The 24,431-nt window shown below is 41.0% G+C and overlaps 1 protein-coding gene across 7 annotated transcripts in view; it reads right to left on the reverse strand.

Moving 5' to 3' along the window:
* Positions 1–24,431, reverse strand: part of MICU1 (mitochondrial calcium uptake 1) — a 132,760-nt gene that overhangs the window by 98,623 nt on the left and 9,706 nt on the right. For all 7 annotated transcript variants that reach the window (XR_003254803.1, XM_026073467.1, XM_026073463.1 and 4 more), the window contains one exon: positions 13,561–13,722. Coding sequence is in view for 6 of the 7 variants with exons in the window: in XM_026073467.1 (XP_025929252.1) it covers positions 13,561–13,721 (161 nt within the window). In the remaining variant the exon portion in view is untranslated. The remainder of the gene's footprint in view (positions 1–13,560; positions 13,723–24,431) is intronic.

The raw sequence follows: 24,431 nt of genomic DNA on the forward strand, positions 1-24,431 counted from the left end.
CAATCCTCAGAAAAAAAAACAAGAATCAGCCACATAATTATGTTCATCATTCCCAGAGAAAACCACCTGCTTACCAAAAAGGTCTACCACACAACTTAGCAAAGCACTGTTTGAAGGAGTCAAACACGGGCACCCAAAGGATATACACCCAAGAAGGGTCCTGAGACTCACAGCAGAGATTGGTAGGATACTGCACAGTTGCAGGCTTTCCAATTTGAGAAATTACAACCCCCTATTTTAAAGCATTTTTCTTCAAGAGACAGGCAGAGCAGTGTGTTTAAACAACAAGCTTTGGTCAGAGAACAGTGCTCAGTTATTCTAATCCTGAAAGCAGTTAGAAAAGTTACCAGGTGCAATTTAGTCCCAGAAGGAAGTCAAGGAGATCCAGCAAAATCACTGAAAGGACCCAAGTAGTAGGGTGTCCAGGAGTCAGTAAAGACCTCACTTTGAAACAGAAGCAGGAGAGACGAATTCTGCATGACAGATGTGCTCTTTGACCAGAGTTGCCATGCTCCTTGCATGTAAACATCTGGAGACATCCAAGTGGTGTTTAAAAGCCACTTCAAATTTCAAGTTTTCATATTGAAAAGCAAGAGCAAGCTTGGTCTGGTGGAACTTAGCATACATAAAAATATGCAACCTCCAGGGATGGGGAGTATTTTAAGGGAGGAGCTCTCTTCTATCTCATCCTCAGCTCAACCATGTTCAGTGATTCATTTAATTAGATGAATAAGACATTGACCAAAAATGATGAGGATCCATAGCCCAATTTTTCAGGAAGTCATCTCTCACAGAACTTAATACTTCGCTGCCTCCATCATCTTTCACAGTATTTGACACTGACGTAAATTAGCACAATGAATTTGTGACAAAGCTGTAACAATAACACACAAAAATTAAGACAGATTTCAGAGATGAGTATGAACAATTAGATTAAAGGAATAGCTCTGAATCTTAACCATAACCTAAAAAAGGTCAAGAAACATAATGACAGAACATCTGGATTTGTTTTCTTAAGCACAATTTCATCGTGTGCAAGTCATCTACACCTTATCTTACATCCTATTAGGCAACTTTTGATCTTAATTATTAAGATCGGAACAAACTCTGTAACTTGTAGAACATATTCACTAGCATTTGACTGTGAGCTTTATAAAAATTGATTTCAGTGTTGCTAAATTCAAGCACGACCTCCTGACTTTCATGACACTCTCTCCTTGTCAGACCCTAAGGTCTCCTCAGCCAAGCTAACCTTCTCTTCTCCTGGGTGGACAGGATGCCTGCCCAAATGCAGGGCCCTGCACACTTTCTTTGGCAGCCACTTAGTTCTTGCTCCCACACCCTAATGCATCACTGTTACTCCTCAAGCCCACAAATTCCTAGGTTTTCAGTATTTTTTTCAACCTCTTTTCAGCCTCAGCAGAACACACTTCACGTTTGCAGCGTAAAGAACCTCCCATTCACAACTATCAACCCACTTACTGCAACTTAATCACAGAGGCAGGATAAACACCACTAGGGATGAATACAAACCATCGCTTTAGAGATACATGGCGAAACCTAAAATCTCCCACCACAGAGAATTCCAACAACCTAAAGAAGGACAGACAGCCTTTCAGTGACTTCATACTAAAGACACAGTTTTGCAAGGGGTTGATGGGTGACAAGGCAGCATATCATCTTCCCCGAGTCAAAACTAAGGGCATAATTGTAAGGCTGAGTAACTTCCCATCCAGCACATAGCACCAAGCTTTGAAAGGTTTCTTCACTTTAAACATTTCCATAAAAAAGCCCCTGCAATATAATGTACATTAAGTGATTGAAGCAAGGCAAAAACTTGGTTGAAAACTGTGTTCAAAGAGTCATCACCAGGAGTTCACTGTAACAGAAAGATTATATCTAGTCAGACTTCACATCAACTCCAGTCTGCTTCAGACCCTATTTCAGTGTTTTTAATTAAGAAAAATCTTCATTCCCCAACTGGTTAAAGTATGCCCAGAGCTCAGAAACCCAACATACATGAGACCACAACAGAAGATGCTGCAATGCTACCACCGCAGCCTTGGCATTGCAATGCATCGCAAGCTGAACGTGAGCCAACAGCGTATGCTGCTGTGGCAAAGGTAGTCATCGTATCAGGAGGCATAAACATCACAGTAGTCTAAGATGTGCAAATCCTTCCTTCCCCTCTAGTCAACACAGGTAATATCTCAGCAGAAAACACGTTCAGTTACTGACAACACACTCCAGAAAGGGCTAGACCAACTAGAGAAAGTCCAACAAAGAGCAACAGGAATGATTAAGCATCCAGGACACACTGGGGAAAAAAGGCTCAAAGTCGTCAGATTGTTCCACAACAGAAAAAAAGAAAGGGGTGATAACTTTATGTTAAAACTGCTGCAAGACTAGGTCTCTTGGACAAGTGAGGGCAGGACAAGAAGCAGAGGTGCTTAGGGACATAACAAGGGAAGAGACTTGCTTTTTGGTGAAAGAGGGAGAAGCATGCGTGTACACACACACACACACACTTTAATGTTAATGACAGGGAAGCATTGGAATCAACTGCCTGGGAGGCTTTATTCCATTACTGCTATCTCCATCACTAGCAGATTTCTAAAAATAGTGGGACAGCTATCTGTCTGGACAGGCTTTGACACAACCAAGCCTGCCTTGGCAGCAGGCAGACTGCTAGACGACTTCTCACACTCCCTCCCACCCGCCTCTGCTGCAGTCCAGTTCAGGCAGCAGCACCACAACTCAGGTGGAGACGGACAGGCCAGGACATGAGCATCTCTGCTGGAAGCCTATTGAAGAGGATGGCTCTGAAGACAGTGAACCTGCAGAGCTTCCCAGCTAACTCGGATCACATGGGATAACAGAGCACTGCTCCTTAGAGGTACCTCCCTGACAGCTTGTAGAAAATAATTGCTTCACGGAGGCCTTCAACCCTAATGACACATGCTGGAGGCATCCTACTGACGTTATTCTAACACCCTTGTAAACTATAAATCTCCGTTACTGTTAATTTCTTAAGCCAGGAAATGCTGCTTACATTTCCAAATAGAGCTCACCTTGAGTGGGATAGAGGAACAGAGCACAGAGCTGTAGCTCTGACGGTAACTTGGATACAAGCAGTCCTGACTCAGTTACATCTGTCATGCACAAGAAGAACCGAGTTCAGAGCAGTAAGCCTGCGTTCTTCACCTCCCAAACGTGCTGCTCACTTGAACTGCTGTTGATCCAAACTACATTTTTAAGACTGACCAGCTTAATAGCTCTTTTCTAAGAAAATGACAGTTGCTTCTACTCACTGCTAGAACTCCCCTTGTATATGCTCCTGTGTATGCAGAAGGTCCAGCAATGTAAAATAATCGTATAAAACTGCAAAGGTGACAGACATAATGAGAAGTGTGAGGTATGATAGTCACACGAACTTGGTAGGCTCTCGGACGGACCACAGCCTGCATCCCGTACTTTATTCCTGATCCTCCCGAAAAAAGCAAGCTCATTACCCTTCACTGCTGTCCATCACTGACATTGTTTTCATGCAACACAATGTCTTCGGCAGGTTGGGAGAATAAGGGAGGCAGAGCAGGTTGAGCAAGTCTCCTATTCTAAAAACTTTAAGGTGCCTTCAGTAAACACAGAACAGCACTTTTTACAATACTTGAGGCTTTGTGTGAACCTGGCTTTTTCCAGGCTGAAAATTATGAGCCAGATCAACCAAGACAAATAAGCCTGACTTAGAATGACAACTACCAATGGTTGAAGAGCATTTTATTGGGTATTAAAAGATTATACTCAAGGGACAGAAAGATGCCAAAACTGCTGAAAAAATATACGTGGAAAAAAACCAACAACTTTGCTCTACAAGAAAGCAAAAGCCTGTAGAAATAAGGAAACAGACAAGAACCAAAAAGAAGGGGAAAACTGAAAGTACTCCAAACAAATTGAAAGCAAAAGAACTGTACAAAATTGATAAGGGACACAAAAACACACAAGGGTGGGGTGATGACCAACAACATGGTCTTTTTGTTGTCCGAGTTATCAAAAACAAGGAACATGTAATAAATCAAGATTGTTTACTATGCTACTGGAAGTTACAGAACTATCATAAACAGAGTAAGTGTTCACTTGGAAATGTAATGTTTTATATGCCTATATCCTGGTTTTCTCAAGAGGCAGTGCAGACAGACTCTCTCTACTCAAACGGTACCAAGGTCTATATTCCACAGCAACACTATTGACATGCACTTTCTGTTCAGCAGCTCTGGGAAACTTTCTTCAGAAGTCTGAGGTTTAGTTTTATTAAGAGTTGTCCGAGACTCTACGGAAAAATCATTCATTATTGAATATCTGTTGATATTCAATAAGCCTTAACTCAGCATTGTTAATATTTAAAAGAACAGAGCAATTGGTATAATCATAGACCTGTTACGTAGCCCAAGACTGGTATCAGACTAAGCAAACAAGATCTAGGCTTTTTTAATTAAAAGAGGGGAAAGAAGAATTTAGCAACAGTCAACGAGGGCTTACGGAAAGTGAGTCTTGTCAAGCTAAACTGATGCCATTTCTTGACGAGATTACTAGTGTTGTTGATAATGGTAATAGCATTGGTGTAATGAACATAAATTCCCATATGGTATTTCACTTGCTACTAAAATGACATTGTGATTAATAAACTATAGCAATAAAAAAAAAACATGACACATTCAATGGATTAAAAAACTAGGTAATAATATGCTTCAAACACAAGCATTTGATCATCAACGAGTGGCTGAGCTTCTCCCAAGCTCCAACAAGAGTAAGTTCTTGGCCCTATGCCGCCTCTTTTATTAATGACCTAGAGGACCTCATCAGGTCCCCTGGGATCTATCAGTAAAGATTCAGAGCACGCTACAAATGACAGTCTCACTTGGTAAGCTGAGTGCAAGCAAGCAAACAGTACCCAACTCAACATGACCAAACACCAAGGGGAACATCTAGTAACAACAACCAAAGACCATGCGTACATGACAGGTTGCATTCGTCCTAGAAGCTAACGACTCTGAAAGCCATTTGGTGTCTTAGTGGCTCATCAGTTCAACATAACTCCTGGTGAATAATCACAGTCAAAAGAACTAATGCAAACCTTCTACATATAAACACAGGAATCTCAAGTTGTCTCATTATTAAATTGCTTCTGTTTGGCACTGGGACAGCCCTCCTAGGCTACTGTGTTATGGTGCTTCATTTTTTTAACATCTTTTTTTCCTCTGAATCCTACCCAAGAAACACAAATTAAATATTTAGTAGGGCAAGTTTGAGAGTCAGAGCTTACTCTTTACAGGCTAACAAAGAGCAGACAAAGGGGCAAATCAATCATAGTCCAAATTCCTGCTAGAGGAACAAGTTAGATAGAGAGCTCTAACTAATGACAAAACAAAGAAACAGCTGAAAGCAGGCACTAGCATTCACTGAGCTGAGGTCAAGAATAAAGCAGGCTTTTTCGTGGTGTGGAGCATTTGAACAATTTCCCTAATGTACAGATTCTGGCCCAAATGGTTTCTTTAAAAAAAAAACTCAAGACTGAGTGAGCTCCCCCTCCAAAAGGTAAGTACAGCTTCAAGCAGGGCTATTAGATACAAACAAAGCATTAATTCCAGGAACTTATAGTCTGTATTATATCTAGTTTCACCTTCAGCAATCATCACCTTTGGCTAAAAGCCTATTAACTTACTGGGCATGTTATAAACATCAAATATCAACTAAAGAAAATAGGTGATGTGAATCGTGATTTTAAGTCCTTCTTTTCTTGACTGAGTTCCTTGAAAATACTTAGTTTCTCTGTAAGGACAAACAAATCAAGTCTCCATATTAAGAGTTTATCAATCCAAAACACTTAATTTTCCACCAAGTTTTACCAACATGTATCTATAATTTAAGCATTGCCAAAATGTTTTAAGAGAGACCAACCCCAGAACCCAGGTGGCTGACAGGAAAGGCATATCAATTCTCTTCAACATCTGTTCCCTTTCCCAAACATTCACAATTATTCAACAAGCCATTAAGTGAAGACGTCTTACAACATTAATCATTCCAGCATCATATTTTGTTTTGCAAGCAAAAGGCTCAGCCCTGCAAGGCAATAAAACTGGTGAGCCTCCTCGCATGCACAGGATAAAGCACGTGTTTCCATGCCAGAGCATTTCCTAAGCTCACAAGAAGTGTTTACCTGCCTGACTGTGCTATCCAATCCATCTTAATTTCCACTGAGGATGGCATGAGAACACAAGAGAGCAAGTATAAAACTAAGGTAAAGTGGTGTCAACTGAGGACTAAAATTATGTAAAATAGTTACCCAACGAGGAACTCCAGCAAATCAGGGGGGAAAAAGAAAGAAAAGCAGTCCTACCTCAAGAAGCTAAGTCTCTGGCCAAAGACACTCATAATAAGAACCTGCAAGGTGGACTTATTTAAATGTTAGGAAGTTCTTACTGCTTTGGATACCTAAAGGAATGTGAAACCTTCAATTGCTTCATGGGAAAAGGTGTGAGGGGAATAAGATCCCTTGTGGGGGGGAGCAAGATCCTTTTAGATTTCTTAATTTTCTTGAAACCTGGTCTAGAAACAGACAGCAGAGGAAGAACACAGGAAGACCACACTCTGCTGCAGTAAGGAAATCTTCAACCCCACAAGCCTTTTGTTCTCTTTAGCTGGCCCCAATAACACGTGGACCTATTTGTGGGCTAGACACCAAAAAAATAGCATACAGCTTTCGCCAGCAAGTCTCAGTGATAGTCAACTGCAGTAGACAGCTGAAACTGTAGAAGCTTGCCAAAGTAAAAAGCAACAACAAGGTTAGCTTAACTGCTGTTTTAAAGCCTTAATTACTGTGGATTATGCCCATCACTAGTTTTCTCCCTTGCTTCTGCCCCCTAGATCCAACCTTTAGCAGAGCACAGATGGTAGCCAGGTGATCAGGTAGTAGAGGATGCAGAGCTTCTTAGGGAGGGAGACAGCAGTGAGAAGACCAGATCCTAAAGGGGTACTCGACTTTATTGGCACTCTACTTCCAAACCCAGAGTTGATCAAAATTAGATGGTATTTGCAGTGTATTAATCATACACTTGACATTTTTTTCTTCTTCCTCTACTCAGCCAGAAAATTATTCCCCTACTCCACTCTCAAATAACTTGACTTCTTGGAAAGGTGTTGCTTTCCACAGAGTTACTGGAGGTCAGCCAACAGGCTCTTCATGATGCAGGCAAGGTGAGCTTGTATTTTTAGTTATTCGGTATAAAGGGGAGGCAGCAGGCAAGAACTTAGCCACCAGAGGGCACCCATATTGCTTAAAAAAACAGATTAAAAGTTCAATTTCAAGTGACATTAAAGACCTAAAGGATTCAAACACTTTGTGTTATGAGATAGAAAATTTAAAGTTTAGTCCCCATAGGAGAAGCAAAGTCACAGTAAAACAAGATGTTTCAGGAAGCAGTTTCTGGCATTTCCATCAGGCTTCTAAGCAAATCAGATCTGGGATTTGTGCAATGCAACATTTGAATACGATTTTGTGAGCACACACTCACTAATCAAATTCCAGGGCTCTACAGGTTTAGGGAAATACCTGTGCTTTAAACTTTGCAGTTCACTTAAGGTCACTCCCTTGCAGAGTAGTTCAGATGTTTTCCTAATTGACTCAAATTTGGCTTTGGCTCATTCTCTGGCATCAGATTCTTCCCTTCCCCTGCTGTTCATGGGTAAAAATAATATGAAGCCAAAAGCCACCAGAAAGGACACAGTGCTCTATCAAGACACCACTGATAGATCAATGTGTCTTCGGGTCTTGGAAGAAAATCCTCGGCACAGCAACCCCAAGCACAGTCCCTTAACTGTCGCCTCTCCATCCCCTGACATAGAGAATTAAAAACAGAATAGTGCTCAAAATAAAAATAACCCAACAAGGATAATATCTACATTTTTTCAGCTTTTCTTTCCTACATCAGGTCAAGTAGTACTCAATACATCTATAGTTATAAAACACGTCTCTCCCCTCTTGACTATAATTTATGTGGTTTTCTTTGTTTCGCTAGAACAAAAATGTCTCAGTTTCAGCTGGCATAAAATATTTCCATCAATCTTGCCATTAAAAGTGTATTCTAAGCAAATTACTCTAAAGCCCCCAAGACTATGATGGAAAAAGCAATACATTCTTAAACAGAGTTAGCTAAAGGCTGATCTATGCTTCAAAATTAATTCCAGAGGTACTGAGGGAAAGAACCCATGTGAGGAGAAGACAAAAAGCAGTGAAGCTTTTTGTGTCAGCAGAGTGAGGAAGATTATAAAGAAATGCTTTCCTGAAAGATTCTCTGGAGGAAACACCAATCAGAGATGAAGGATGGCCCAAGGAGAAACCGGGAAGGAAGGTAGAGGGAAGAAGGGAAGAAGAAATGGTAAAGATGAAATGAATAATTGATCTATTTCAGCAGAAGTGGCAGCCAACATCAAAATAGCTAAGCTTGCCTATGTGGAGCAGAGCCTCGAAAGGAAGAGCTTATTACACAACAAGAATATACCACAACACCTGGGGAATAGGTATCTTAAGCTCAATGGCTTACACTTCCACACAGGATGGGGCAAGGACCAAAATGGCACAGAATAAGGCCGAGAGGGTGAGGCAAAGTAAGGCAGAGTACTGTGCGAGACGCAGAAACACACTAGTAGCACAGAACCTCATTGGTAACCAACTTCCAGAGCAACACGGATGTCTTGCTCTTATTATTACTGCTGGTATGTTTAATGAAGAATAAGAAGTTAAATACAACTGAATAATTCAAGTCAATCAGGAACAGTGCTCATAACACTCTGCTTTCAAAGATCCTTCTGTATTTCCAGGAGGGACGGTCTCCCTACTTGCAGCAGTTCAGCCAGCCCAGGCAGCACACCACCTCACAGCTCCTGCGGAAATGGTACCCTGCAATCACAACCACTGCCAGGAGGCTGAGGCACCAGTTTTTCAGGTCCCTCAAAGGATCACAGCTCAGACTTACATGGCTCCATGAGATCACTCAACTATTACTTGAGTCCAGACTAAGTCATCCACACCAGAGTGCCTCCAAACTGACCATAACTACTCTTCGTTCTTCTCAACTCTGATAAACATCAAGCTCTAAGCTTGCTAGCCCAGGAGTCCGAGTTGTCAACTGCTTTATTTAAGGCTTCATTAATGCAAGGTTTTACTTTGAAAACATATAGGTCATTAAAGTGCTGCTTCCTCTTCTTAGCAAGAAAGAGGGATTTTTCTAAGACGCAAAAAGGAAAAACCTGTCACAATGGCCTAGCTCTTCACTCAGTGCACCAAAGCCAACATACTTAATCTTGTTTCTATTTTGAAAAATCATTAGCCAGTTCAGCCTCATGAAAAACTACACTAATAGATTTTTAGAAAGCAGTAGCCATATGGACCTGGCCAGCTTTCTGCACAGAAAATGAGCATCTGCTTAGCTCCACACAAAAAGGGAAACACCTAGAGAGTGGAAGTCTGCTCAGACATTTATTTCATTCAATACTGCATTGATTTAGTGACAAGTTTCAGGACTGAAAAGCCAATTTAAGGTCTTCCAGTTGTCCACTGCCCACAGATTCTACCAGTCAGGATGGTTTGTGATTAAAGAAAATAATCTTTAGTCATTTAATAATACACCAGATAAGTATTTGGAAATACAAATGGAGAACACAAGTTTCACAAGAGTATCAGGAACAGATTATTATTTTTTTTAATAACATTAAGCTTGCAGCAAACTGTAAGGTTCAGTAGTTCTCATTTATTAATGCCTCATTTAGATTAACCAATGATTGCACCAAGATTTATTTCAATTAATTAGTTAATCCAGTTTATTATATCAATGCCCAGATATTTAATTGCTTCTGTTGCCAGATGAAAATCCCCAGATGTAAGTTATGGCTTAAAAATTGTGAATTCATTAGTCTAAGCTCAGTTATTTGCATTAGTGAAGTACAGTTCATCACAGCAGAACAGAGCAGCATTAACTAGCTGTTTGGTATAATTACTTAGGTTAGATATATTCCACCGAAAGCATGCAGCAGTAGCTCATGGAGGAAGGAAGGAAGCCCAACACATACTGTAATGGACCCCTGTGCAGAAGCAGATTAAATCTGATGATCCCACCAACACACCTCCAGTCTTAGGAGGACAAAAGAAGTCTTTCTTACCCTCTGCCATACTACCACTGGGTTTTTAAAGTACATCTTTTAAATCCTTGACTGCCCCTCTACCCTCATGTAGGCTTCCTTACCCCAGCACTTGCTTCTGATGGTGCTCAAAGCATATACTACAGAATAAATCTGAAATATGCTGTTTTCAGGCTCTACATGAGAATTGGAACAACCACCTGAGAACATCTCGTCTTTCCTCATGCTACTGAATGGCAAGGGTAAGTTCACATAGAGACACCGCTATATTAATTCCTTTTTCCAAAGCAGTCAATCCTCCGAAGCACTAGAATTCTGGGTAGGTGGAAAAGGGGGAAAAAAGTGTTTTTCTTCTCTTTTCTTCCTTAAGTGAGAGGCAGTGCTTTCCCCATGCTGACTGACAAGATTTAGGGCATTTACACAAAGCTCTATGCAGAAAGAAATACCAGTCAGATAATCCTTTCTTTCCTTTTTTTACTACTCTCCCTCTAACAGGGCATCATTTCCTACTTACCTAGCTTTCCGCTAGCCCAAGAAGCATAAGATTTTTCAACCGCTTCCTGATTTGCCCTATTACATTTTTAACACCATAACTTTAAAGAAAAAGAATTAAGGGGGGGGGGGAGGGAGGAAGAAGAGGGAGACATCACGCAAAAGTCATCTTAAAAGGAAGCTTCAGTGACAGCCTCCTAAAGAGCATCGCTAACGTGGTTCCTTATTCAAAGGGCAACGAAGTGCCTCAGCTTCAGTAACAGATCACACAAGGTTAAGGAGAATATTAGCAGCCACACATTGCTCCCGAGCATCACCCACAACCAAAGGGAAGGGAACTCTTTGCAACGGCAAGAGAGCCATACTTAAATATAGATCCCCTCAGGAGACTAACTGTGCAGCCCAGCAAGGTTTCATGTAACAACAAAAGCACATTTGCTTAACTAATTGAAGGAAAACAAGCACTGTATGTCATCTGTAGACTAACTGCACTAACAGATCTGTTTACATAAAGAATCTCCTTAACCTGGATCCCATTTAGATACCGCTGCAACATTTATTGAAATCAAAACCTCTTACTCCTAAGAGTACATATGGACATTCTTAAACAGCTGCATGCCCACATTTCTCTCTGAAGTATACAAATTGCATTTTCAGTGACACTTGGCTTATTTGATCCCCAGGCCCTGGCTGGATGTATTACATAAAGTCATTTACCTTTTATAACTAATTCATTATATGTAGCGCTACTTGCTGTAAAGCGACTGAATAACTCAGGATGTCATTGCAAGCATTCAGCATTCACCTACACTTATTTTTAAACTCCCCTAATCACCCAGTTTATATATTGTGAAAGAAAGAAAATTTGCAGTTCCTCATCTCTCATTTATTTAAACACAATGCTAGAATGCTTATTTGAAAGTCTGTTTAGAACTTCTACAAGTAAGTGTCAGTAGGAAGTACTTTCTACACCAAACATCAGTTTTGCTCCTCCTCTTTAACAGTTGTAAGTCAAGCAATTAAATGAATATCATAAGCCTAAAGGTACTTTTATTTCACAGCTATGCACATTGCAATTACTTAAGAGCTGATATAAGAAAGGAATACTTCCAAGGCTGTACAATCCTATTTAGTGCTTTACAAATTTAAAAAGAAAAAAAAAGGAGACTGTGCAAGAAAAAAAAAGTCTGAGCAAATCAGTCTCTCCAGATTGATTAGGATTCAGGAGATCACAGATCACCCCACTGCAAAGGTACTGCTCATCTCCTTTATCTGATTTTATCCGCACTCTAAGCGGAGCAAGGTCAAGCCTGGTCACAGCTCTGAGGAGCCTTTAAGGACCAGCCAAGTACTGCAAGAACAGGAGCTAATGATTCCCTCCCATCACTATTGACCCAGCACTCAGCATACCATTAGCAGCTCTCTGTGGCAGGAAGCACCCTCCTTCTGAAAAAATGTAAAGCTAACAACTAACAATCTGGTATTTTTAAAAGCACAGGTTATTCTTTTGCAAGAGGAAGAGTAACCCGGGTGTCTTTGAGAGCGCTTTACCTAGGACATTATGTTCTACCTACTTTACCATCATGTTGAGGATGTTTTAAATGGAAAAAAGCGCTCGCTTCCCCGCCTGGGAAGGAGTCTCGGCCATCACTGCACGCCTGTGGCGCCCCGTCTCCCCCGAGGTGCAGTGCTGTGCATTCAGGCCCTGCAGGCAGAGCGGCGCAAGGTAAGTGTAGTTTATTAGCAAAACGTAGCATCAGAAGAGATGTACCAGATCATGGTGTTCTTCTTAGGACTGGGTAGCACCTTTTAACAGAAAACAGTCTTGGCAATTCTAGGAATAGCCAGAACAATTAGCATCTTTTTCCTCCCATTCATATTAAAACTAGAGCCTGCAAGCCACAAAACAGGCTAGGCTAGCAGTGAATAAACAAGAAATTCCAAGTCTGCTCGCAGAATTCACTGCAACTCTGGGGAGGAGGCAGGTGTGCCTACTGATCTGGAAGTGAGCCAGCAAGAAGCCACCTCCAAAACATCGGGAATGAAATAAGACACATTTTTCAGAGGTGCCTTTGCCTTCAGACCCTTTGTAATTGCAGCCCTGGGCTCGAGTGCTGCTGCTGGTGCCATGCTGCTTTCCCGTTTCAAGGGAAGTGAAAGGATTCCTTCATTTATTGCAAACATGGCACAGCCCCAGAGTTCAGCAAGGGTTTCTAAGGCAAACAGAAATATGGCCTTTCTCCTCACAGCTATGGAAAGAAGCTTTGAGCTTCATGACTCATGAGGAGGTATGCTCATAAACTCTGGGTCTAAAAAGAAAGAAAAAAAGTAAAAAAAAAAAAAAAACACAAAACCTTGCCTGCAGCTATCTTACCACTGAAAGGTAGATTGTCCCCTTCTGCTCCCCTGCTAGATTTTATATGTGAAGCAGTCAGCAAAGTACAAAGACAGACAATGTAAGATCCACTGACTACACATGCTTTCCCTAGCAGCTCTTCCAGGAGCTGAAAACACTACATTTTTGTCCAGCTTAGTCAAGTAAACAGACTGAGTTTGCACAGCGCCGCAGACCCGCAAAATGGCAGAGCATGGGGAGCCAGGCAGCAAACCCCACCACCTGCAAACAGGCTGCCTCAGCACAGCCACCAAGGGCAGCTCTTCAGCCCTGGGCCTTCTCGCACCTCTGTGACTGCAAGAGGCTCCGCAGGGAGCTTCGGCAGCCGTTCAGCAGCCATTCCTGTACCTCCCACCCGGCAGAAGCAGGAAAAGCAGCAACACCTTCCAAAGTCTCCGGCAGATCCTTCAACATATCTGCAGGTACTTTCCAGAGGACCAAAGCAGTGTGAGGTCTTGGGCAAGAAATAAAAGAAGTGTTACCTCTGCCAAAGGAATCTAGCGCTTGCTGTCACTGCAGTCGTCCCTAGGAAAGCTGCCACCACAAGCCTCCGCCGGGTCCCGGGGTGATGTGTCGTCCCATGGTAGCGCCGGGAGACAGCAGACAGCCCTGCTGCAATGGGAAGGAGTCGAAGGCGAAGCATTCTGTCAAATAAGAGAAAGATTTTACTAAAGTAGCACAAAACACAAAATAACTGTCACAGATGTTTATTTGCTCTGAAATAAGAATATAACCAGTCCAGTAAATAATAACTTACAAATATTACTTATTAGCGCACACCTGGCTGGCACACCTTGCTGTCACTTCCTAGCTACTTGCTCATTTGCTCTTACGGCATTTTTTAATTTTTTCTTCATACCTTTCCTCAAAATGCTTTATTAGGAGAAAACATTTGCACAGTTCTCAAGTGCCATGGCCTAAAAGATGCAAGCAGATGTTACAAGTACAGCAAACGAGTAAGTTTTTTTCCAGAGGAAAAGACAGAGCTAGATTTTAGAAGTCAAATTAAACCAAAATAAGATGCAAAACAAAAACAGTCATTTAGTCACTTTAAATTTCCCTAAGAAAGCCCGAACATTAAAACATTTTTTAAGCTAGTCTTGAGAAAAACATTTATACCCAGCTTCAAGTAGCAGGCAAGTTTCAGGATGTCCAAACTTTTAAAATACAATCCATACCCTGTCACACAGGCAACAGTACAGAGACAAATATGAAACCAAAGCTACAAATCTAAACATTATTACAGTGGAGGAATTCGAACTGTGAAAGTGTTACCTGATAACACACACAAGCTACAGAAGACAAAGTAATTTTGATAGCTCAGAAAATTGAACGTTAAGGAGTAAATCTTCCTTTTAAAAAGGAAGAAGTGCTGCTTCTTTTAGTGAAAACAGGTTGTATTCCCAACTGTTGCAAATTCAATCTTCTGATCAACATTCTCAGGGTCAACTTGTGCGTAACAGAGCATGAAAAAGCATAACATTTTGGGAGCAGAATGGTAAAAGAGAGGAAAGAATTCTTGTGCTCAACAGAAAATGGGAAGTGGAGAGCAGTAGCCTCTTTCCCTCTGCTACCCATCCTTTCTTAGGAATTCTAGCTGTTCTATTCAACTATTCCCATCCAGTGAATAAACAACCACTGAAGACCAAAAATAAGTTATGTTTATTGGCTTCTATTTGCTTTTGCAACACAAGATGCCACCACGTGCTTTTACGAAACCATTAATGCCCAATAACAAGAATCTTGGGACCATTTTGCACATGTATTGCTGTATTATCCCATTTAAGCTATAAACAGTTGAGTGTACTTTCCCACCAATTAAAACAACATACAGCTCAGGATAGCATAACATGAATTGGCAACGTGAACTTAGGCAGGAGAAGAGAAGAGGAGGGAGGGAAGAAACAAAATATTCAGCAGATAATTTAGGATGCTCAACAGCTGCTGACACATGAGGCAGTAGAGATGTGTCTAAAGACTTCACAGCACAAACAAGACAAGCGCGGTATGGGGAGGAAAAGCAGCCATAAGGGCTTTGCTCATGATTTTGCACTAACCACGTCAGAGCTAAAGCTTTTGCAGAGCCTTGGGACATGGGAGATGGGGCAAGGCAGCAGGAGCACCAGACAGCTAAGGCAAGGGTGGCCTGGGACGGAGAGTGGAAACACTGCTCTTCACCGTGCACCCAATCCCCCATCTCATCTCCCTGGGGCTGCTTGCTCTGCCGGGCTCTTCCGACGGATCACCAGGGGCAGACAGACAAACCACGAGGCCATGCTCCCACCGCGTCACCCTCTTGGAAAGGTTTCTAGAGTAACGCTTGCTAGGGAGGCTCAGGTACTGCTCATTCCCATGGGAATCTGCCTTTATCATGTTTGGGGAAAATAATAATAATAATGAACTACCTACTTGAATTTATATGCCCCCATTTCCTTTAGCAGTTATCTGCCTGGACAGTTTTTATTTTCATCTCACCTCAAAAAGCTTCTCATTTTGTTCACCATCAGGTTTTTCTGAAGCTTTTCAGTAAGCAGGCTAAACTTACATCAATGAAAACCTAAAAAGACACCTTACAGCACCCACAAGTGCAGACAGAATCCTTCATTTTGGATTGAAAGAGGACTGAATTGAAATCAAATATAAATTAAGTTTAAATTGAATGTGGATATAAAGAAGAACTTATCAGCTGCTTTGAATACCATTTCTGAGAAGTCAGCAATGCAGCATTCGGCTGTTGTCTCCTAGCATCCCAGGTCAGCAAGCGGTGGCTCAAAACACACGGTTTATTCCAACGTCCTCTGCTCCACTCTCCTTTGTTACCCGAGTTTATGGCAAACTATCATAATGTCCTCTACTTCTCACAGCTATTGAATTTGAATGGCACTGATTTGATATTCATTTGCACACATATCAAAAGCTAACTTTGCATGTCGCATTAGCATTTTGTTTATTCCTTTAAAGATAAATATGCTTAAAGTTTTAATGAAATACAGCCAGCCAACACTGCTGATTCTCCAATCCTCTCCTGCTTAGAACAACAGTAGATTTTAATATGAAAAATAGCTCTTTTTACATTTAAAGTTTTTTCCATCCAACACAAACCTGATGTTCCCACTTCTCCTCTAGGGATGAATTTGTTACATATGCAAAGAAAATTTGCAAGCGTTATTTTCACTGAGAAGCTAATGTGGCCTTTATTTGGGTTTCCCTTCCTCATTACAGCTTTATGTGCATAAGATGTAATGGATAAGGAAAGTGTTGCCAGTATTATTTAATCAGTCAAAATGAAAATCAACCCCACAGCGATTGCTCTTGAGCTCGGAAAGATTCTACAACATTTCAGACTTGGCTATAGCCCTGCATAAATGTACTCCCAGTCTGAGCCCTAAGAAACAATAAATTATCCTCCTTATCCAAATAATCTCCGTTCTTGATAATGCTGTAGTATTCACCCAAAAGCACACCACAGTGCTCACTTGGTAGCAACCGTGCAATGGAGCTGAAAGCAGGCAGTTCCCATAACAATTCTAAAATAAAGAGTGTGCTTATCTTAGAACAGAAAATCACCACTTTGGCAGCTAAATTTTCCACACTTCCCATCTGCAATTTTACTAACTCTCATGATTTTTTAAATCAGAAGTGCCACGATATTTGATATGTTTTGTTAAAAGCCTCAGACGTTTAAGTCAAGATCACTTGAGAAAGCTGGTGTTCATTTTGAAAAGATTAAAAATAAGCATCTTGCCCAAACTGAGGCAACAAAAAGCCTAACACCAACGGCAGTGAGATAAAGAATAAAACCAGGGTAAGGTATAAAACTGACAAGAAGTAATGTGATTATAGCTCACAGTATGAAACAGCCTCACAATTTCTGTATGATTTAATGCAATAAGTGATTTGTTGTATAGATGCAAGGAAGTAGCTCAGAGAAAAAAACCTTAACCCCAAAGAACTGGAAATAAGGACCAAACATAAAATAGCAATGATCTTCAAATATAACCTGTTCAATAGATTACTGCTACAAGGAATATATAGATCAAATTTTTACTAAGAGATAAGCCAGTGTCATCCTAAATCCTTGCTAAGTAGCAGGTTGAATTAATATCCTTGAACAATAGAAATAGATTTTTTTCAGAAAAGAATGACATATCCACATTTATTTGTGCCACAAGACTAGATTTACAAGACTACATTTTTTTTTCTAGCAAAAGAGTCAACTACAGATTTGAAGATTTTAAAATGAAGTCTTGTTATCGTCCGCTCCGCCATTAAATATGAGCTGCTCAGAAAGAACTCATGGATGGGTATACACATCCGAGAAGCTGCAACAGCTCAGACCTTCCTATATTTGTAATTTCACATTATAAGTGTTAGCATCTTTGACACATGGGAAACCCACAAACCCACTAAGTAAATACCACTTCCGATCTAAGCTGCAACAGGTATCATTCAAACTGAAGACATACAGGTCGCTTTAAAAAAAGAAATGAAAGTGATTTCAATAGCTATTTCCATTCTTGCTTTACGTGTATATTTTATTTTCCCAAACAATGATCCTCTCCAGTAAACTGTTCTGTAATGAAACACAACTTTTAAATGACATTTGAGACTTTTTGCTAGTTAGGAGGTACCTATTCTTTACAAAAGCAGCCCTATATTCAAAGCGACCTTGGGATACCTTTCTGTTATTGCTCGCTGGAGGCAATGAGCAACGCTACCTGAACCTTCTGCTCAAGTTCAGTATTCGCTACTGGAATTTGGTATGAAAAGGGTACTTGAAGTTGTACAGCAGTACAACTGACTAAACAGAGAAGTTTAAACTTCTCTAATTCATGAAACAGGCACATCAAAAATGTTCTGTGATGAGGGAAAAAATTCAGAGAGGCACTCCAGAGGGGTATAAAAGAGAAAAAGGTTACATTCTCCTGTTATACCCAAGAAGCACCACCAAGAAGCAGGAACTTAATTCACCGGAGTCATTGACACCACATGCCTATGGTGGGGTGCTTTTGTACTGCCTTCTTTTCTAAAAAAGCACCTAGAGCATCAGAAGTCTAGTTCTGAATTTTTCAATGCTTGTAAGAGTTGGTAGATCTCATCCCTCACACACATTTTTCAGATACTGAAAGGAAAAGAAAAAGAAGATTTATTCCCACTTTTCCAGCACCCCAATAATTTGACGGGTCCATGACTTAAAACATTAACTAGCCCAACATGGAGAGGAAGGACCTCTTCAAACTTGGGTAACTCATAGAGCCAAAAGTGCTCCTTTTTGACAACCCAACGTATTCTCCATTTTTAAGATGCAATACACGTAACAACTTTTTGATGTCTGAGCTGGCCTCAGTGGCACAAGCGTGCGAGAGGAAGAGCAGTAACTGAACAAGTTGATGGGTCTTCAATTTTTAATCAGAGCAGGGTTCACAGGACATTTTCATTTGAACAATTTTACTGGGGCATGGTAAGCTTACGCATTAGCGCAGAACGCCAGTTGTAAATTTAAATCAGAAATATTTTTATACAGTATGATCTTCTTAAAAAAAGAGATTTGTATTTAAAAGTCATTGTCTAGGCATAAAAGCTTCTGCAGGAGATTGCCAGGGACAGTCATTAAGAGTTGAATGAGCTTTCTGGAGCCACATGCTTATTAAACCAAGCTAGGACATTTTCAGAGCATACAGAGACACCCTCTGTCACAGCAGCTGCTGTAGGAAAGTTCCCAACCTGTTCCTATCCTGGATGCTGCCGGTCAGTTATGTCCCACAAAAGGGACCAGTGCCACCACAGAGTAAAGAGGGAGCAGTAAAGTGCATAGCTGCTTAACATTCAGATGCATTTCTAAATATACTGCTTTTCCATATTAAGTAGCTACAGCCATGACATGTCTTGTTCCAGCTCAGCACGGATCACTAGTAAAATATGAACCCAACACCTTCTGACCATCAGCACCAATATCTTCATTCCAATTGGATGGCCTCTGTGCAAAAAACGTTACCCACACCACAGGATAGTTTATGGGACATGAACCCAAGGCCAAGACTCATCATGGCAAAGTTTCACCAGGTAGATGGTTTCAGATGGAGCGATCTAAGGGAAAAGACTTTCCCTCACTAAAAGAGGTGGTAAAAGGGTAGCAGATCCATTCAGTGGACCACAGAATGATTTCATGTGACATTCTGAAAAGTGGTATGACAAGGCAGAACAACTTTGGCTCTGCTAAAGAAAAAGGCTCCACTTGCAAGTTCCACCTGAAGTGACTAATGCAACTTCAGCCGCAAGGATTTGCCATGCAATCCCCTGCAGAACAGACACGCACATCCCTGCCCTCCCAAGCACTCAGCAAGAGAGGAACACCAATCAAAACAGCAATCACAGCAAGGCTCCCCAACTCCTGGCAATTAATAGCACAATATTTCAGGGTAATGACCTGGAAACAAGATGTTTCCATCTTCTCAAGAGGGTTATTGGGAAGAGGGGATGAAAAATTGAAAGGAGAGGAAAAGGACAACAAATAAATCCAACGGGAAGAAAAGCCTAGACACAAGGGAAAGGGCAAAGCAATCAGGAGAAGTTTCACTGTCAGCCCTAATACGGAGATATTTCTCAGTGACCAAGCATGACCTCAGCCACCTTCTGCCCCTCCCCATGCTCTTAGGCAGAGAACAGACAGGACAACTCATCTGCCTAAAGCCCAGCACATGCAGGCAGCAGTGGACATGCTGCTGGACTACGGCCTTAAGTGAAAGCACTACAGAGCATTTTGTAACACTGGTTAGCCAGAGAGCTGCAACTGGCATGGGAGCACTTGGATCCGACTGGTGAAGAGTTGCCTTGGGATTTATTTCTAATTAGGCTGTGTTTATTGCTTTTCTTTCCTGCATCTTCATCACTTTTAGCATCAAACCTACCGCCACTACAACATTTTAACCGATTCTTCCTCTACTCTGGAGAAGCGAGTGTAAAGCCAAATGTTTGAGAAGCTGTAAGAGAACAGTCAAAAGTCTACACAAAGAGCACCTCCAACCCAGGAAGGCAATGCCTATTATCACTAACATAGCTCCACATCACGTGGTGTAACACTGCGTCCCACGAGCATGTGAGAAATTTTAAATCCCCTGAAATGCAGAGCTAACTTAGAGCAGTAAAAAGAAGTCCTAAAAACGCTTCCAAATATACTACTGAGGACATAATACATATCGCTTCCTCTACTTCTTTCAGCATCAGTTGCGGCCCTGACCAGGAGGTCAAGGATAACAACTATTTAGAAAGTTTTACCTTTGTTTTTCAAACTTCTTATTCAAGACACGTCACAATGATCAGTGGAACTGTATTACGCTGCCAAAAGAAACTGCAAACCAGGTTCAAGCTCTTCTCATGCTGAGCAATAGACACTGGAGAAAACACAGCTTTTGTCAGGGACCATGCATCTTAACTCATTTACAGTTACTTGAGACCACAAAATTCACAACATGAGTGTGACAGCTTCAGACACTTAAATGAGTTGGAGATATTTAAACCAGGGCAAAAAAGGTGGAGGAGAAAAACGTTAGCGCCAGAATAAAATTCACAAATCTCCAGGAGCTGTATAATGAAGAAAGCTGTCTTCAAGTACCACCACAAAATAAGACACTGAAGTCTCATGCAATTCAAAGACTATCCAGAGCCATATAATTCTGAACAACGGTATTCTTAAATCCAATCTCCCTTCCCAAACGAGCCTTTCAGCATGACATACAGAATTCTGCACATCGTAAATTCCGCAACACTCATGCCATTTGCTCTTCAAATGCAGCCCTAAAACAGAGGGGACTCCTTGATAAACAGCTACGAACACACTTGCAAGGGGTAACTGGTTAAGTCTCTCCCTTCTCTCTGTCAGTCCCTTCGGAGAGATATCCACATCACTACCAAATTCCACACACTTCCGGGCTGAAATTTCCTTATACTGGCAGCATCCGGATTTGACAAGTGAAGAGCTGCCTTGGCATTTACTTCCAAACAGGCTGTGCCGATTGCCTTTCCCCCTTTTAGCACCCAACTCACCCCATCAAAACATTCAAGGTCTGCAGTTTTCCAGATTGGGAATGGTATTTATTTTAACGGGTAAATTAGACAAAGAGTGGTACACTTGTGATATGTGAAGCCATTCAGGCTGAAAGGGGTTTTGGTTGACTTTATGGAAAGTTAACAAGCTCTCTCATTTCAGCTGCAGGTGCAAGCTGCACATTTCTCCACAGCCCCTTTGTGCGGGTGCATTTTATGCCTACCAATGAGTCAGCCTGCAGAGTACTAAATCACAGCCAGGAAACAAATTATTTATTTTGACAGCTCCCCCCAAATTCTCTCTGCATTCTGTCCATTTACAAACTAGGACCATGAAGAGAGATTTGTGCACCGACACGAAACATAGCACCAAGAGGGTTTCTAGTTACAGAGACTTCCAGATCCGTTCCTTCCCTCCACCCCCCAAGAGAGGCTGCAACTCCAGATTTTCAGCTTACCTAGTGCTATTTTCAGAGAAGGATTACCCACATTACTTACATTATTAACTTACTAAGACACGTATATCAGTTTTCAGAATGAAGATGAAATCAGTATCAAAAGCAATTTCTTCCCAGATAGGAGCTTGGGGTAGTATTTGATCACATTAAGTTCACCAGAGAGGGGAACTGCATTTGTTTTGGAGCACAATGCAAGTTGACTGATGGTCTGTGAAGCATCAATCCATAATTCACTGCCACATCTTTAGCACAAATCTAAGCCATAGCTTAGCAATTTGTTTTTAACTGTCATCGCAGTATGGGTTCACCTATCGCTAAGAATCTCAATTCTCAACATGAACTAATAAATAAAAATAAAAAGAATTCCCCTTAACCTATCACCCACRTTTCAATGTTCTATCCCCGCACTCCCTTCCCTTCCTGCAAAACTTCAGAGTAACTTGCACTCTTCTAGTAGGAAGCTCACATCCGCGCCACGGTGGGAAAAAACATGCAACAAGGCTTTGGCAGTTCCCTTCCACATCTTGTATTTTGCAAGTCAAAGCTGTATTATCTCCTCTTCAAGATTTAGCATACCATCTTCTTGGTGTTTTTAGATTTGCAATGATACACAGAAAATCCTTAATGTCACCATGATCCCAATAGACTGTGAAGAGGTTTTCCTTTTTTCTTCTTGGGGAAGGGAGGAGTATTTCATTCCTGCTAATTCTCTTCCATAATATCCACCTGCAGTTGCATTGGCACTAAGGCCATGGGTGTAACAGAGAGAAACAGATTTTGAAAGACCAATACAGAAAACTAAGCTCATTTGGGAACCCGTATTTAGGAACCTCTAGGTGAGAATGCCACAATCTGCCCTATCTCAAAACAAGAAAGGAGCTGGCTTTATATTCTACTTTTGGAGGTAGAGGTATGTTTTCTAAGATTGAAATTTTCCAAAAGATAGTAAGATTGTGAAATCCTGAAGACACTGAGAAATACACCTCTAGATCTCTCCTGAGACAGGGAAAAATTTCCCCCATGCCCTGTTCAAAAATAGACCTGCGTGTCAAGTCTGATTTTATGAAACACGATACAGTATATGGACTAGACAGGGAACCACACAAATGCACACTCTTAACTTTGAGGTCCTGTACTGTCTCCAGCAATCAATTGTCCTCCCCTCAAAGCTGATCAATGCCGCTCCTTATATAGCCAGGATGTAACATTAACTTTCATCCTACTCTGAATGCAGTTGCTATTAAAATCATACTATTGTATTTCCTTACTTATGTTTAAAATTTCAGTTTAACATTGCATTAGAGCATGTTTTGGTATCTCGCAATCACCTTGCCATTAATGTGGCTCATCTAGTATACTGATTTACCAGGGTGATATCCATTAAGATTTCATTATTTATGCCATCCACATCTCATGAGTTGTTTTATTATGCCAAATGGATCCATTTAGCACTACAAGACATTTAAAGTGAAAATAAAATAGCAAAAAACACAGCCAACTTCGAATGCAGTTGGGTCAACGATTGCTTTTATACATAAGTAGTCTTCCTCGACTTAATACGAATATCCTTACTATTAACTATATTTAAATGAAGTACAATTTAAGCTTCTCTGCTACTATCAGTTGCTCCATCCCTCCCTCTATTTTTTTAATGTCTCCCCATACCAGCTCAGGTCTTACAGCTTTAAAGTAGTCTGCTGTTATCAATTACTGATTATTCTGAAACACTAGTTATTATACAGAACACATACCCATTTCTCGTTGAGCTACACAAGTCACTCATGCCAGTTTTTACTAATCCAAGAGGAGCTTAGCCCTTGGGCTCAAGCAGTGCTGAACTGAGAAGAGCCATGAACCCCAAACACATTCACACAGAAAGCCTCGATTCAAACTGACAAAACCTTCAAACAACTTCACTGATTTTCAGTGCTAAGTAGAGAAGACAATGCATTGTGCACACAAGACTTCAATTTAGTTTTAATAAAGCAGTATTAGTAATTACAACAGGATTATTTCTAATGCACAATTCAATAGCTAACTTGGTCTTGGTCTTCCCTTCCATAATATTAGAAAGGGAGACAGGAGCATTTATTCACTAGGGAAAGATCTTTGCCGAGGTGCCTTCAAACATTTATGTTCTATTTAGGATAAAGACTTTGGCGTCAATTAAAATGGTAAAAGATGCATAGCCTGGCAAGCTAAATAGCAAAATCAAATCAAACTTGCTAGCTCAGTTACTAGAGGACTTATGAATGGATGCAGATACCAAGAACAGCAGCTTTTGAGAAATGAATGAAAAATTAAAGAGCAAGCGAACACTATAAAGCAATTGTATCTGTTACCGTGGCACTGAAAATAGCACCTTCAGCAAGGTTAAAATATTTGCTTAATACTTCAGACGTTCAGTCTCCAGTAAGGCACAGCAGCTTTTTAAAGGACAGCTATTATCTTCCACAGAACCAAATGCCACTTTTTGCAGTTAAAAGTTTCTCCTCTTTTCAAAGGCAGCCCACTCCTTGGGCTTTTCTAAGCAGAGAAGACTACACTAAGCCCAGCAGTGACAAACTCCTCAGCAGCATTTCAATAGGAACCAGGTCTTAACAAGCAGAGCTGTAACAAAATTATCCTGGCCTTTTTATGGACAAAGCCTTTGTTTTATGAGCTAATTCTACCTTTACGAGGAAAAATTGAAATTCTCTTTTTTTTTTTTCCCAAGCAACTATTGTCAAATAATCAGGCTGTCTTTGCAAACATCCCAGCAGCCACGGAAGCAGGCACAGCAGAGTAAAGCCGGCATCAGAAGAGAAGCAAAAGCATATACACAGATTCAAAGGAGCAAAGATGTCAGAGAA

This window comes from Apteryx rowi, unplaced genomic scaffold, assembly GCF_003343035.1.
Source record: "Apteryx rowi isolate R43461 unplaced genomic scaffold, aptRow1 scaffold_369, whole genome shotgun sequence".
In the NCBI taxonomy this organism is placed as follows: Eukaryota; Metazoa; Chordata; class Aves; order Apterygiformes; family Apterygidae; genus Apteryx; species Apteryx rowi.